Genomic DNA, 17,514 nt, shown 5'->3' on the forward strand with positions numbered 1-17,514 from the left:
TACTCCTGTGCATGTGCTTGTGACAATCAGCATGCCAGCGTACATGTTCACACTGGAAAATGGAAGACCAGCTCTTCCAGTTTTCAGCACTGCCTCATGCATGAAGGCCAGCGGATCGTCATGTGTGCATGGCCACCAGAAACCCAGAAGAGAACGGGCGATGCCGCACATGCCAGGCGACATGGCTCCACTTCAGGCACACGTGCCATAGGTTTGCCATCATGGTTCTAAAGTAACTGAAGTCTAATGATATGCTTCAATTCTTAGAGGGCAGCTGAAAATCAGTCCCCCTCGAAGAAACAGCCTATCGCTTTTTTTGCCTTTCTTTACCTATTTATTCCTTTGCCCTTCGTTTTTCTCCTTGACTATACCTTATCTACACACCAAGCAAAAAAAGAACAAGGTCCTCAGCTAAGGAAGGATACGCTCGGAATTATTTTGCAAAAATTAAAAAAATTATTGTTATCTACCATATAGTTGATCTCTTTCAATGGTATGGTGCTCTGAACGCTGAGTTCCAAAGGTATCCCAGCCTAGGAAAAATAAAAGAGGCCTTGAGTGAAAACACCAATCGTAATGTAATAAGAGTTCTTTACTTTAAAAACTATTGATAGAAGCAATTACTTTTGAATCCTTGCTTGTTTTTTTGATCTGAAGGTAAGACAAACTGGGTGAGTGGAACACATTTCGTACCCTTATGGAAGTCTCACACTCCAGAAATTCAGCCTATTAAAAAAAGAAAGGCAAAAAAAAGAGATGGATTTTGCTAACAGCACAGCTAGAGTACAAGCATTTGCCCTGTTCAAATTACATTTAGTTCTCAACTTATGACCACAATTGAGCTCAAAATTTCTGTTGTTCAGTGAGACATTTGTTAAGTGGGTTTTGCTCTATTTTATGACCTTTCTTGCCACAGTTGTTAAGTGAATCACCACAATTAAGTTAGTAACAACGTTAAGTGAAATCTGGCTTCCCCACTGACTTGTCAGAAGGTCGCAAAAGGTGATTGCAACAGCCGTTAGGTGCAAAAAATGGGTATACGTCACTTTTTCGGTGCCGTTGTAACTTTGAATGGGTCACTAAATGGACTGTTGTAAATTGAGGTACTCTTTAATGCAGTTTAGATTACAAATGAGCCATAGCAAACCACGGCACTCTCCTCCCCACCTATTTGCCCCATCAACTTTGGGAAAGTTCAAACCCAAACCACAATTCTTAAAAAGAGTTTTTATCGAATGGGAAACTGGTTTCATAACAACAGCAATAGAAAAAACTTTCCTTCCTTCTTTCTTTCTTGTATTCTATTGCAATTATTACGAAATATACATATCTGGTAAGTAGCAAGATACATTTGAGGAAGAAGACAGGCATTAAACAAGTTTCCATATTGAAATTATTTTCACTGGCCAGTTAAAAGTTTTCCTTTAGACAAAATGACAGGAAAGGAATATACCTTAATACGCAAAGCTCTTGTATTGGCTGAAACTGGAAGCTCAATCTGAATAATCCCATCTTCTGGAACAGGATAATAATGTAGCTCATAATCTGTGTTGTTTCCATGTAATTCGTTTTTATAGTCATGTATCTGATAAGAATTTTTTAACTGTGTGACCATGATTGTGACGTTATTCTTTTGTTCAACAGACGTTAGTGGCTGATTATCAGTTCTTCTTACTTCCAGCTGAAAACAAATTAAACTTTAGACACAAAATTATTTAAAACAATAATAACTGTTACATACAGCATTTATTTGAAATGGTAATACTACCGTGTTTCCCCGAAAATAAGAAAGGGTCTTATTTTCTTTTGCCCCCATGGCCTTGGGCTTATTATAGGGGGAGGGCTTATTGTTTTGGGGCTGCTGGGCAGCTGTTCCCTTGCGAACTGGCTCACGAAGAACCGGGTAAAGCCTCAGGGGCAAAGCAGCCATGATGTGATCACGCTCACGAGCAACCGCCCGGCAAACCCCCTCTCAAGCTGGGCAGAGCGCCATTCACTGACCTAGGGGGTATCCCTAAGGTGCAAGGCACGTGGAGCTCTGCCCGCTCCCCAGCTCCAGAAGCTTGGCATATTAGGGATACCTCCTAAGTCAGTGCATGGAGCTCTGCCCGGCTGGAGAGGGGGATTGCGCGAGCGCCTGGTGCGCCCCCACCGCACACCGAGCATAACTTCTCTGGCTTCCAAACCCCAAAACTCGGCTGCCGAGTCTTCCAGCAGCAGCCCCTCTAGAAGTGCGCTCTATGGTTGTGGGCTGGCTGCCGGACAGTCTTCCAGACAGAGAGTCTTCCAGCAGCCAGCGCACAACCATAGATCCACTGCCGAGCCAGCCCACAACAATAGAGCGTAGTCCCAGAACGGGCGCTGCCGGAAGACTTGGCAGCGGCCCTCCAAAGTTTGGAAGCCAGTTTACTCGGAGCATGGTGATGGCGACAGCAGCGGGGCCGTGATGGCGGTGGCGGCAGCAGGGTTGCAGTGGTGGTGGCTGTGGGGCTGCAGTGGCAGTGGGGCCGTGGCAGCGCCCTGGCCCAGCCCTGCAGGGAGAGTTGGGCATGGTGAGGCAGGGAGGCACGTGAGCTGGAGGCAGAACAAGTGCTCACGCAACCTCCTTTTCCAACTGGGCAGAGCGCCACGTGGCTTAGCGCCTTTGGGATATTACTGGGTCGGTGAGTGGCGCTCTTCCCAGCTGGAAAGTGGTGTTGCCGGGCGGCTGCTTATAAGCGTGGTCACCTCATGGCAGCTTTGTTGCACTGCTGCGACAGCGCAACACTGCCGTTTGCCCCTGAGGCTCTGCCCGGCTCTTCGGGTGCTCGCTCGCAAGACAGCAGCCACCTGGCAATCCCAAACCAATAAGCCCCCCCCAATTAAAAGGCCCAAGCAAAATTTGGGGAGGTCAAAAGAAAATAAGACCCTGTCTTATTTTCGGGAAAACACAGTACTATAGCCCACAGTATACATATAGTCTCCAGGTGAACGTGTCAGATCGGGATGAAGATTTTTGGCCTCTTTACTTTTGATTTGCAATTGAACATTTTGAGAAACAAAATGGATGCCTTAAGACTTGTAGCTTTTTAAGAACGTCATTCCATCTTTCTGATTCATCATTCATTCAGTCCATTTCTGAAGTGATACTGAAAGAAGCAAAGTTACACAACGCTACTCACCATAGCAATGAAGTTCAGAGGCGGCTTCAAATATCTTGGATAATCAAAGAAGTCTAATGAATAATCAAGTAGCCGTGGAAATACTATAGCACTTGCATTTTGGGAGATTCCTATTATAACAATCAGAGATGTTTTTAAAAAATGATAGACAGAGATTTCTTTGTTTTTAACTGAAGTCAAATAACTCGCACTTATTCTAAGTGACAATACTGTATGATTAGATTCATACAACATGCTAAAACAAAAAAACAAGTCACTTAATGTCTTCGTGTAATATCCTAAGCTTTGTGTTTTGTAGATGGTTTATAGTTTTGCATAGTAGTAGATGGTATGTCTTTATCCCAGTTTCCAGAACCTTTTAAATTATGAAATTTCGCTTCAAATGACCAGTGTTAGGTGATGGATTTTCAATTTTATTTGTTGAATAAAATAGGTAGAGTAAGCTTTTGCAAAGCCCATGAAATATCCTTCTCCAGCAAATAACAAAAAAGACCCTCTCCATAGCAATAAGCTACAGTAGCTACATTTGAACCACCATACCTCCAATTTTAATTGCTAAGAAATATGAATGTGATTTAGTGACTGTGCTCATTGTGTGCTTGTGGGATTATGACTGTCCACTGTAAAAAGATACAGCTGGATTAAATAGACCTTTGATTTGATCTCTTCCAATGTTCTATAAAAGCCACATTAAACCACATACCTGTAAAAGATTCTGTAACAACAGCTATAATTGCTATACGTCCTGGATTCAATATATACTCATCTCTGACAGCTATATATTTTATCTCTGGACTCTCCAGTGTGAAGTTCAAAGAACCATTAATCTGAGATCAGGAAAAATATATTGATTAATCCTATGTTATATTTGAAGCAATATAAACCAGAAATAATATTAAGATATAATATTTTTGTTACTGCATTTCACTGTGAAATCAAAACAATAAAATACCATGCTGTTGTGGCCCAGCAGGAGCTGTTGGAGCTGCCACCAGACTCCGACAGCAAGGGGCCCTATGAGTCAGTTCTGGAGGAACCTGGAGATGGTTCTGACTCCGAGCAGGGCTCAGAGAGGCCAGTTGGCCACCAGCAGATGCCTGAGCCTTGGAGCAGTGGGAGGAGACAAGGGAGTGTGATCCTGACGTCATGCATTGGAGCAGTGGGGAGGAGACAAGGGAGTTGGTCCTGGATGCCCGGCAACGGAGGGCTAACAGGCGTAAAGAACAGTTACGCAGTTACAGGAGATAATTGAACTCAGCTGGTGGTAATTAGGCTGAAGACTAAAAAAGGAATGACTTTCTACATGCTCGTCACAGGAATCAACATATTTACTAGAGCTGGAGAAGCTATCGTGGCTAGCTTGGCAGGCTGGATTGCTGCCAAGATTAGTCTGTGCTGGATTGCTGCCAAGGCCTGGTCTGTGCTGGATTGCTGCCAATGTCTAGTCTGTGTGTTAATAAATCCTTGAAGTATCTTTGTCTTGGCGTACTTTGGTGTAGGAAGAGGGAGGTCAGAACACCATGCCAACATCTGAATCCGAGACTCAGTGGAAGAGAATATATGTAGCTCAGGGATGAACTGTGGACTCCTCGGTACTGGTAGCAAAATGTCTGCAATCAAACAATCAAGCTCCGAGACAACCAAGTACTTCACAGAATCTTAATCTGGGTACATTTTAGGTTGAAATGCATTCTAAGCACTATTAAAAAGGTAAAGGTTCCCCGGCACATGCGTGCTAGCTGTTTCCGGCTCTCTTTTTTATGTATTATAAAGATGAGGTATCCCAAATCTATGGATGGATAAATGGATGGAAGGATGGATGGATAGATGGATGGATGGATGGATGGATGGATAGAGATAGACAGACAGACAGATAGACAGCCCTGATTCTCACACTAGCCAAAATATTTACAAGATCTGTTCTTGACCATAGAATATAAAAATGTTTTAGAATGGACTTCCGGGGGAGGGGTCGCCGTCGTCGGCAGCTTAACTGAGCTGCCCCCAGAGTTCTGGTTCGTATATCTATTTAACATCTATAGATATCTCTTTTTTCAGGCAAGAAAAAAGCAGGGAGGGACCCAGTCGGTTAGAATCTTCTTTGTAGTTTGCAGGGTTTTGTTTTTTTTTGGCTGCAAACGGAGAAGGAGGATCAGCCTAAGCTGAGTCATTCACTCCGGCCAGATCTTCTCAGCTGTTTTTTTTTCAGCACAAGGCGAGGAACCCCCCCCCCTCAGGACAATCTTTTGAAACTAAGCTATTGAAAATTAACATGAGCAGAGACTAAACCTGAGAACTTTTCTTTATTTTTTTCTATCAAAATACCAGCTTCAATGTTATAAAAAACTCCTTTGTTTAATTGTTTTTAAAATGGCGATTTTATAGCTTCCGCATTTGCTATAACGATATATCTCCAACTTCCTGGCACAGAATCAAAGGAATAACTTCTTACAAATTAATTAGCTCCCTTGAAGATCTTTTCTTATCAACCTCTAAAAATTTACTGAAATTATTTTATCTGAAAACAACACGAGCAGAGACTTTGTTTGCTTCCTTTCTATAATGGCACCAAAATCAAAGTTGGGCAGACGTCCTCTTAGCAATACATCTCAGGCATTTGCTACAGAGTTGCAGCCTTTACCTTCTATGCCCTCTACTGGAGATTTGTTAACGAAAGAATTTCTTTTTGAGACTCTTAAAGAATTTAGAGAGGAGATGAAGCAACTTATTACAGACTTATGTGATAAGCTTGATACCAAGATTGCTCAAACAAAGGAGGATATGGTAGGACTTGTAACTGTATTGACAGACTATGTTGCTGGAATGGAAGATAAACTGGAGCTCCTGGAGGAAGCCAACACCAACCTGACATCTAAAATTGAAGTGCTGCAACAGAAAGTTGAAAACGCAGAAAAACAACTTGTTATGACAAATTACAAAAAGATGGAGCTTGCATTAAGAGTTAGGGGATTGCGTGAAAACGAACAGGAGAACTTGAAACAGATTTTTTCAGAGGCTTTCAGTCGTTTGGCGGGAAGTCCGGGATTCAACTTTGATTGGCAGATCCAAAAAATTTACCATCATAATTCGTGGGTGGCAAAACAGAGACAGCTTCCGAGAGATGTAGTTATATATTTTGCTACAAGAGAATCCAGAAATGCGATACTACAAGAGTTTTATAATACCAGGCTGCGAATTGACAGACAGGACTTGATTGTCTTCAAGGAAATACCACCCCAAATGTTAAGAGCCAGGAGAGACTATGCTTTTCTAGTCAAAGAACTCAGAAATCGTTCGATACAGTATAGATGGGATGTGCCATTTGGTATTATAATTACATTCGGTGAGCAAAAATATCATCTCAACTCTGTATGGGAAGCCCGAGATTTTTATTATAAGATCTTAAAGGCGGGACATCCTGAATCACCTGGACCCGGAGAAAGACAGAGAGAAGGACAAGAGAAACAACAAAACACACAATTACAAGACAGGAAGTATCACTTTCCCCTTCCGGAAGAGCAGAAGACCAGAGAACAAGGACCTAGCCGTGCTCCCAGACAAATGGAAAATAAGGCGGATCGCAGCAACATCTATGATCATCAGCCATTGATTAAGGAGATATCTATGAAACCATTATAAAAGAGAAAGTAAACATCTTGCTATATCAAACAGCTCAAAAATGATATAATTTCTCTGTAAGAAAATTATATTAAATTAACTGATCCAAAATATTTGCTTAATTTTGAACTTGGTCAATATTCTGTGACTTTTGTTTTGCATAAAATGGTATAGTTGTATACTGATGAAGAGACATTAAGGCTGAAACAACTGATGCTGATCTTTTTGGAAGATATATTGTATGGGATCTAAAAAGACTTGATGGATAATTTTGAATTTTTATATAAATTACTGATGACTCATTTTCCAGGGTGAGGAGGGCGGAGATCCTGGTGATTTTCCTGGATCGCGGCCCAGTTTGGATGGAGTTGGGAGGTGTGGGGTAGACGGCAGGGTAGTGGAGGTCGAATGAGAGCTTATTTTGAGATGGAAACTTTATTGATGTTTGTAAAAATTGTTATTTGAACATATTGCTTGGAAGGATACATCCAGGGAGTTTGCAGGAGATCTAGGCGGAGCATATATGAGAGGAGTACAGATGAATATAAAATATATGTATGTGTATGTATATGTATATGTATATGTGTGTGTGTATATGTGTGTGTGTGTGTGTGTGTGTATGGATACAGACAGACGCAGGGACAAGAAGAGTTTGAAGAGGAAACCGAGAGAAGAATTTGAGATGTGTTTAAATCGTGTCACAGAGGAAGGAGGCATAAAAGGGATAAATTAAGGGTTTGGAAACAGACAGATATTTAGATAAAGAGATAAGGCCCCTAGCTAGAGAAGAATTCTACTTGGTTAATTTACTTGGTTTTAATATAGTCTGAAATCCTGCAAGTAATTAAATAATTGAGATTAGGAATGATGTAAACTGTTTAACTTTTTGTAATGATAAGAAGCTGAGCTCAAAGCAGAGAGTTTATTGACTTCTTTTTTTTTCTCTTATTCTTTTTTTCTTTTACCCTTTTCTTTTTTCTTTTAACTTTTAACTTACTTGGTTTTAACATACTCCATACTGTGTTTGATAAAAAACTACACTGGGTACGGGATCTGGGAAGTCGGAAGGGGGGAAGGGAGGTGGGATCATAGGGGGGAGGGAGGAAATATAGTTTATGCCAATTTTTAAAACAACAAGAATGCACTTGTATACTGTTGCCCTTTTTTTCTTTTTTTTTTCTTTTAATTTTAGTATAAAATAAGAAGCTGAATACATCGATGAATAGTAGAAATACACCGAAGTGAGGAGTAGAGGGAAAGAAGAGGGAGGGGTAGAGAGGGAGTGAGAGGGGAATGGAAGGAGGGTGAGATGGAAGGGAGGGGGAGAAAGGAATGTTAGAGGGGGAGTGGAAGTAGAAGAGGGGAATGCTGAAGGGGAGAAAGGAAAGTTGTCGGGGGGGAAAAATAAAGATAAAAAAAAATGTTTTAAAATGGTCGAAAATGTCATGATATATTACATTTTATTTTTAATATTTTTCCATAAACAAATTTATATGAACTGAGATATATCTGCACCACAATGTATCTAACTGTTAGTCTTCCTCGCTAAAGCTAAGTGGAAAAAGGCAAAAAAAGACCCAGAGATCTATTAACACTACATTCCTCTTTTGGTTTAGCTACAGTTTTACAAGATATTTGTGGAAAGAGTAGCCGTGATAGCTGAAATGTTATAAACCTGATACAAAATTAAAATTAGGGGATTATTTTCAGGGATGAATTTAACTTGGAAGAAAATACTTCAATTTTTCCCAGTTATAATATTTTGTTGTAGTTAATCTCCACATTTACTACATACATTACTATTTGGGGGGGGGGGGGAGGGCATCTTCTTTTAACACTTGTTTTAAGTGGGTAAGAAATCTTCGACATTTTGAACTGGTTTGCTTAACCCATGGCCGTAATGGCTAGGCACTTGGTTTAGCAAGTACAATTTAAATCTTGTTTTAAAAGTACTCAATTTTAGAAGGCAAATAAATATAAAATATCGTATTTCTAAAATTGATAAAGAAAAGAGAATCCTAATCCTTCACATGTTCTTTTTCCTAAAACTCCTGCCAATAAGCTATCGCACAGGGCCTATGACCCAACTTCATTCCAAAACTCTGACATGCCACTGCATCTAGATATATGTCAATTTTGAGACCAAAAAGCAAGAAATAGTAAACAATGCAAAAAGCTTTTTTAAAGTTGTTCTGATAAGGGTTTAAAGTGGTAGTATGAGGAAGAGAAAGAAGCTATTCTGGATCAGAAAACAGCAAGGAAAATAGAAAGACCACAGGAGAAATCACTAGAATATGTTGAGTGAGGGTGGGGCATAACGCACAATTTTTCTGAAACATAAGTATATTGTCAAGAAGGGAGTATGGCTCACCTCCATTATTTTAGTTATCTTTCTGTTCTTTGTTGGAAACAATGAGAAGAAATCAATAGTGACCTTTCCTTTCATTGGTTTTCCATATAAGTACCTGAAATGAATACCCAAAGCACCACAAAAAAGTATCAGTTGGAAATTGTTAGTTTCAATAGACAGACTGAAAACATATGATAACGCATCATGTACTTATTAACCTGGACAGTTTATTTTTCAAACAGTGGTTTAATTTTTTTCTCTCATCTGTTTCCATTTGAACATCTCTTCAATAGCATCCAATCACAACTTTTTATCACCCTCTTTTCAATCAATGCAGTCTTTGCCTATATATTTGTTCTGCAATTTGATTATCATGGTTTCCTTTCCATATGACCAAACAGCTTCATTTTTAAACTATGCCCTTTCATTTCTTTAACTATGCCCTCTCACAACAGTTTTTATTTTTTTTCCTGTTATACCCAAATATGTACAGGAGGACGTACATCTGTTTTCACTTATTTTGACAAACATTAATTCCTCCCAATAGACCACATATTACCGAACAACATAGTACCTTTAAAGCTGCTAGGGTTTGAACTTAAAAGATGCACAGCTTGATATACCTGCTCTAATTTTTCACCATTGATGGTTAACTTACAATCATTGACTCTATTTTCCTAACACACATCACATGCGGCTAGGATACCTGAGGGACCCCCCCCCCTCTGCCCGATTACATCTGCCTTTCCCATTAGGTCCAGCAAAAGATCTATGTTGCAGGTGCTATCTGCAAAAGAGATTCATCTGGAGGAATCCAGAAGACCTTTTCTGTGAAGCCACCTGCCATGTGGAACATTGTTCCCCCTGAGGTAAGACTTGACATCCATGACATCCTTCCGAAATTCCCTTAAAACACAGCTCTGACAGCAGATCTGGGGGTTTCAAGGCGGAGGTTTGATGAGATTGGTGCATTATTTTTAACATAAATTTCCTCCACTGTCTTGTTATTAATATTGTTGATGATTTTTAATTTAGTTGTTTTAATATTTATTTTTTTCCTGTTATACCCAAATATGTAAGCAACCTAGAGCGACTTTACTATGAGATGAATAGCTATATAAATGTGATAGTTAAATGAAACATTTTTTTCACTGCACATTCCTACATACCTATTAAGCAGATAATAATCACCAAGCAGGCACCATTCTCATCATTCTTGCTTCTCAATCACATCTTCTATAACTCGCTCATCTTGTCTTAACCATCCATTCATATCGCCTATCAGAATAATATTCTCCCCTTGGAGACGTTCATTCAGAGAATTATAATATTTTTCACAAAAAAAAACCTAATTTCTGGCTTTTCTATCATTCGATTCACTGAATAATAATATGAAATCATCATCAACATATGGATTCCTATTTTTATATGCATTAAAAATCTGATATACACATTCTTTTCATTCATTGTTAAACCCATACTTTCCCTTACCGAATTCATCAATTCCACTCCAGTGCGAGCTGCACTGGTTACCCATTAGTCTCCGAATCCGCTTCAAGGTGCTGGTCGCTACCTATAAAGCCCTACATGGCATCGGACCTGGGTACCTGAGAGACCGCCTCCTGCCGATTACCTCTCTCAGACCAATTAGATCGCACAGGTTGGGTCTCCTCCAGATTCCATCTGCCAGCCAATGTCGGCTGGCGACTCCCCGGAGGAGGGCCTTCTCTGTTGCAGCTCCGGCCCTCTGGAACGAGCTCCCTGTTGAGATCCGGATCCTTACTACCCTCCCGGCCTTCCGCAAAGCCATCAAGTCCTGGCTGTTCCAGCAGGCTGGGAGGAGCTGAGAAGCATCTACCTCCACAGAAATTGTGAATGTTGGTTTTGTTTTTAATATGTTGTCTTTGTCTCATTCCCCCCTTTCCCTTGTCTTTTGTGAGCCGCCCGGAGTCCTCCGGGAGTGGGCGGCATACAAGACAAATAAATAAATAAATAAATAAATAAATAAATAAATAAATAAATAAATAAATAAATAAATAAATGCCATCAGTTCATTTCCATTGAGATTACCTGTATTACATTATTCCCTTTCTCCTTCCTCTTAGTTTCACAAATATAGAACGATTTTTAATTAATTGGTTCATTAATTCTCTTTTACATTTATTCCTATTACATTACAACCACAATCTTCTATATAAGTTGCAGTTGTAAAATACAGAAGGCATAAACTAGGTTATCAGTCCTAAGTGTACCTGTGTCATAGGTGATTCTCTCTTTTCATAATCTGAATAATACTCATCAGGTGATGCCATTGTGCGCAAGTCAGAATCTTAATCTATAAAATACTGTGTCAGCCAGTATACTATTGCCCACATTCGGTTCACCCACAAAACCGCGCTCAACTAAACCGCGGCCGACTAAACCGCGTCGCTGACGTCAACAGGGCGACAACAGCGCGGAGACAGAAGCACGCTGTAAACCCTAAACCTAAAATTAACCCCTAAACCTAAACCTAACCCCCCTAAACCTAATCCTAAACCTAACCCTAAACCTAACCCTTAACCTAACCCTAAACCTAACCCTAAACCTAACCCTTAACCTAACCCTAAACCTAATCCTAACCCTTAACCTAACCCAAAACCTAAGCCTAACCCTTAACCTAACCCTAAACCTAACCGTAACCCTTAACCTAACCCTAAACCTAACCGTAACCCTTAACCTAACCCTAAACCTAACCCTAACCCTAAACTTAACCCTTACCTTAAGTTGAATCGGCTTGCTTTCAAAGCGCTATTTAAAGCGCCCTTCTTTCTCCGCACTGGCTGTTGTCACCCTGTTGATGACGTCAGCGACACGGTTTAATTGGGCATGGTTTAGTCGAGCGTGATTTTGACGGGTCACGCCCACATTCCATTAAGTAACTGTTTATTTCACAGAGATCATCATGCAACCTTACTGATATTCCAATTTAATTTAAACAAACCATCAGTGTGTGTGTGTGTGTGTGTGTGTGTGTGTGTGTGTGTGTGTGTGTATATACTGAAACCTAGATATTGTTCTCAATTCTATAATATTTACTTTTTACTTACTTTGCTGTGATAGTGCCATTCAATCTACTTCGCACAGAATAATACGCAGGTGTTGTTAAAGAAACTTCAAACTTTGGTGCCACTGAAAAAACCCGAAAGCATCGATTACACTTGATCTTAGCCAAAAGGCTGAGAAGCAATAACAATTAAAATTATCTAATGAAGAAACCGAAGCACCTAAAAGATTAAGCTTGAGTGATCTTCTGCTATATATTTTTAATTCAAGGAAGACCTCACTGAATGAATGAATGGATAGATCTCAGAATGATTTTTGGTTTGGCAAGCTGTAAAAGATAAATTTAACATTACAAACAAGTGGATACTAAAAGCTACATCTGACCTTGCTCATACTAGAAGTTCATCATGATTACTTAAGTCCCACCCAGTGATTTCACTTTGTTTACTCTAAGAATTACTGTCAGGATTCAAGTTATTAAACTTTATGCTAAACAGTCTTGCAATCTGAGTATTATAATTTCCATGTTTTTTTAAAATGGTAAGTAATATTTTTGATTTCATTTTTGTGGAAGAATCATTGCCTTCCTAAATTTAAAAATTTATTCACCTTCTGCCTTAAAAATGTTTATAAGAACCTATTTTTAAAGAGCAGAGGGTTATCACTTACCATATTCCATTACTGTAAATATTTGATACTCAGATTGATCCTATGGAAACACAAGCAAAAATAGAAGTTATATAATAGGAAAGCATGGCAAGGCCACACAGAGCAAAGAGTCCAAACGGAGCTTCAGAAGGTAAACTGACCAGCATGAATCAAATTGCTTCCTGCAAAGGCTCATGTGCCTTTGCTCCTCCTTTATGTCCTATGGGAGGGGTCAACCACCCCCAAGTCTTACTTCCAAGTCATCCCTTCTGTCTTAACTGTTCTTGTCTTCTGGCAGCTCTGCGCATGCACGCAATGGGAACAAGGGGAGCGCCTTGCTGCTGTCTGACTCTGGAGGCTCTGGAGGCCCAGATGGCCCTTGCCCCCTCTCTGCATCCAACACAGAGCCGTCGTCCAAGCCTTCCCCAGACTCAAGGACTGGCCCATGTTCCTCCCCAACCTCCTCTATGGTTGTGGGCCAGCTTCCGGCAGAACGTACAACCATAGAGCGTATGCCCAGAGCGGTCACTGCCAGAAGACTCGGTTTGGAAGCTGCAGAAAAAGCCATGCGGCGGCAGCAGAGGTCCCCTGGCTCTGCAGAGAGAGCTGGGCATCGTGAGGCTGGGAGTCGCACGAGCGAGAGTGGAACAGCCGCTCGCACAATCCCCCTCTCTAGCTGTGCAGAGCGCCATCCACTGCCGTTTCTAAGGCACCAAGCTGCGGGAGCCAGGCAGCAGCGAACAGGCGCTCATGCACCTTGGAGATACCCATAGGTCAGTGAATGGCGCTGTGTCTGGCTGGAAAGGGGGTTTGTCGGGTGCCTGTTCATGAGTGTGGTTGCTTCATGGCTGCTCTGTTGCGCTGCTGTGACAGCACAACACAGCCATTCGCCCATGAGGCTGTGCCCGGCTCTTTGGTAGCCAGCTCACAAGAGAGCAGCCGCCTGGCAACTCCCCTCTTCAGCTGGGCACAGAGACGCTCACCAACCTAGCAGAATCCCGAAGGCACTAAGCAACGCGATCACCTTTGCCTCCCCCCCCCCCCAGTTCCCACGGCTTGGCACCTTCAGGATACCGCTAGGTTGGTGAGCGGTACTCTTCCTGGCCGGAAGTGGGGGGTTGTCCAGGGGGCTTATTTGCAGGGGAGGGCTTATATTTTTGCCCACCAGAAAAATGTGGCATGGCCTTATTATCATGTCGTAATTTTGGGGAAACATGGTATCTAATGAATCATTCAGACTATAAAAAAGTGAAAAGTATACCATCACTTATTAAATCAGAAACAGGTCGTCTGTGACCACGAATCAACTTTTGGAGTCCTTGGAGCTTAATCTAAGTGTAATCTAGCCCCACCCACTATACAGCCTTTACTCCGCCTTAAATTAAAGCTGTCATCAAAAGGTTGCCCACTTCTACCTTAAATACAAAGATGTCTTAATTATACTCACATGTACTTGAGCCCATATAAACCATTTACCAAAGAGAGGATATTTGGATAATTTGAATTGCTTAGCGATCTTGCCCATTTTTCCACTCTGTGTCAACCATTGCTGAATCAAATTACGCTGAGGATCCTAACAAAAATATATGTTAATTCAGAATAAAGAATTTAGTGCAATATATGACTGCTAAAATAGCTTTATGGAAACAAAGTATGCTTCAGCAGAAAATATTCACCTAGAAAACTTCACCATCAATTGCACTATATAATCAAAAAGGTTGCAGATGTTAAGATTAGAAATCCCTGTGGCAACAGGAGTTAATTTTCTGAAATGATTTCACTTTATCATTATAACACAATGAATTCAATCATTTGTTACAGAGCCTCAATACAATTGTTTGTTTGTTTGTTTTTGGCAGACTTCATTTCCGTAGAAAATTCTCAACTGTTACCAAGTTCTCATGTCTTACTTAGCTATGGTTTGTTTAACCACAACTCGCTGAAACCACAACCGAAAGCACAAGAGTAATTTTCACATATTCCACATGAAATCCCTTCTTTGCCAAATAATTTTAAATCTATGCTTACCTTAAGCATAGATTTAAAATTGAAACCAATAGCTGAAACCAATTGCTGAAACCAATAGCTACATTATGGCTTGCTCTAACCAATAGCTGAAACCAATAGCTGAAACCAATAGCTACATTATGGCTTGCTCTACACAGCCTATTAAGCCATTGAGGCACATTTGAGCCGAGGTGGCGCAGTGGTTAGGGTGCAGTACTGCAGGCCACTTTAGCTGACTGTTATCTGCAGTTCAACGGTTCAAAGCTCACCAGCTCACGGTTGACTCAGCCTTCCATGCTTCCGAGGTGGGTGAAATGAGGACCCGGATTGTTGGGGGCGATATGCTGACTCTGTAAACCGCTTAGAGAGGGCTGAAAGCCATATGAAGCGGTATATAAGTCTAACTGCTATTGCTATTGCTATTTTCTGGTGATGAAGTATTTTCTACACATGAATATATCTAATGAGGTGTCAATAATTTTAGAATTATTCTTTTATGCTACCCTGCTGTTTGAATTGCGTGGCCATGTAAATGCTTTAAACAAATATGTAAATAATGAAAGTTAACACTTTCCAAGAATCTCTTGCCCATCATTCCCCTACTATAGCTCTTTTCTAAAGAGCAATAAATTTTACCCTGAATTTACATCAATTGTGATCTAAAACATAAGTTTAGTTTGGAAAAACACGTAATTTGGACCACTGTGGGAACATCTATACCCGTGATGGGAAACCTGTGGCCATCACCACACAGAGCCATCTCTCCAGGCACGCAAGCCGTCGCCCGTTGCAACAATTCACAATTGTGGAAACCGGAAGAGCAGCCACCAGGTGCGTATGTGTGCACTGGACAGGCGTGCAAATATCCACTATACACCTGGTCTTCCGATTTCTGATGCACATTCACGCACGAAGACCAGCTAGCACGCACATGCACACCGGGTGACTGCTCTTCCAGTTTTTGGCATGCAGGTGCTCCCGTTTCGGCACTCGGTGATGAAAAGGTTTGCCAGTACTGATCTATACTCTGTACAAATACATATTTATTTAGGGTGTCTTTTACAAGAAATCACCTTCCTGCTGCTCTACCGAAAGCACAAGAGTAATTTTCACATATTCCACATGAAATCCCTTCTTTGCCAAATAATTTTAAATCTATGCTTACCTTAATGTATATATTTACAGGAGTATTATATGGCTTGAGGTCAGAAAGCACAGTAACAACCCGTATTTTCACTTCTTGTCCTGGTTTATACATTAGCTTGTCAGTCTGGATGAAGACTGAAAAACTTTTGCTTGAAAATGGCAGTGATGCGCGATTAGAAAACATCAGTTTTTCTTTGGAATATCCATTCACTAATAACTCATAATCGCCATCAGAACTGCCCAACGGGAGCTGAGGAAGAAAACTCATTTCATTACCATTGCTGCTATTGTATTTATCTGATTTCTTTTTAATCCCAGATTTATTCTTATTTTGAAATAATGGCAATCATACCTAATGCTCCTTCCTCTCCTATTTTTCCCACAATAACCACCTTGGAAGATAGGTTGGGTTGAGAGCGTGACTGGCCAAAATCATCCAGCTGGCTTTCCAGCCTAAGGAAGTACTAGAACTCACAGTCTCCTGGTTCCTAAGCCAGGCATCTTAACCATTAGGCAGAACTGGTTCTAGTCATTCTTACATGTCCTTAGAGACACGGGGAAACAGATGACTGGAAGTCAAAAGACATAAAGATCATATACATTAACATTGTGGGTCTAAGAGTTAACCTGCACTGCCTAGTTGTCCTAGCATCAGAACCAACAGGCATTTTCTTCTGAAGGGTAGAAAGAAATGAAATCACTCTCTATTAATTCCTTATTTACCTTCCAATCAACCTCAAATCCTGCTTGGCTGCTCCGCTTTTGAAGTACATTTTCCCTCTTGTGTTTTCCCTCATTTTGCAAAACCAAAGAGTTAGAATTGATTCGAAGTTTGAACATCATTTCTTGGGAATTAAACATATCCAAATTTTCTTAACTAGCTGCTCAGTGCTTTACTGCCACTATCGCTAATTTTCACAACCTTCCCCATTTCCCAAATAATTGAGTCTAGTTAATATATAGCATTCCTCTTACAAGAAGCGCCCGAGGAAAGGCACTATAATTCACAAAAGCTTACGGAATAATAAAGTTATTAGTCTTTAAGGCAGGGATGCCAATTCTAATGGTTATGGGATTTGTAGGAGGGCTTGTTCATTACCCCAAGGACCACAATATTGGAGTCATTCCACACACTGATAGAATTTTCTAGAGCAGGCCTGTCAAATTGGTGGCCCACAGGCCAGATACGGCCCACGTGGGTCGCACCCACCCCAGCTCCGCAAAGAGAAAAAACATCCCAATATGGCCTGATATATCACGATACAGCCCATTTTCTGGCAAAAAACACTGAATTTAGACTTACCACCATATGATTCACTTAACAATCATGTGATTTGCTTAACTACTGTGATGACTTGCTTAAAAGACTGTTGCAAAAGTTTTCATAAAATTAAGCCTACTCATATACTGACTCAAATTATGACCTCAATGACTTACAACCAAAACTTCTCTCAGTCCCTTTTAATTGTCCTTGTCCTCCCAGTTATTTTATCAAGTTTCCAAGCATCTCCTTTCATTGGTAACTTCTGAAATATTTTA

The 17,514-nt window shown here is 40.7% G+C and overlaps 1 protein-coding gene across 1 annotated transcript in view; it reads right to left on the bottom strand.

Annotated features, from left to right (window-relative positions):
• Positions 1-17,514, bottom strand: part of LOC106554887 (CD109 antigen) — a 76,735-nt gene that overhangs the window by 47,730 nt on the left and 11,491 nt on the right. The window contains exons 4-13 of the mRNA XM_087718866.1: positions 15,995-16,225; positions 14,270-14,395; positions 12,844-12,883; positions 12,219-12,300; positions 9,151-9,244; positions 3,865-3,988; positions 3,162-3,271; positions 1,454-1,681; positions 625-726; positions 471-533 (exon numbers count right to left, since the gene is read on the bottom strand). Of these exons, the coding sequence (XP_087574992.1) occupies positions 471-533; positions 625-726; positions 1,454-1,681; positions 3,162-3,271; positions 3,865-3,988; positions 9,151-9,244; positions 12,219-12,300; positions 12,844-12,883; positions 14,270-14,395; positions 15,995-16,225 (1,200 nt within the window). The remainder of the gene's footprint in view (positions 1-470; positions 534-624; positions 727-1,453; positions 1,682-3,161; positions 3,272-3,864; positions 3,989-9,150; positions 9,245-12,218; positions 12,301-12,843; positions 12,884-14,269; positions 14,396-15,994; positions 16,226-17,514) is intronic.

The sequence above is a fragment of the Thamnophis sirtalis genome, unplaced genomic scaffold, assembly GCF_051295495.1.
Source record: "Thamnophis sirtalis isolate CommonGarterSnake01/CBP01778 unplaced genomic scaffold, rThaSir2_p1.2 scaffold_6, whole genome shotgun sequence".
Taxonomy (NCBI): Eukaryota; Metazoa; Chordata; class Lepidosauria; order Squamata; family Natricidae; genus Thamnophis; species Thamnophis sirtalis.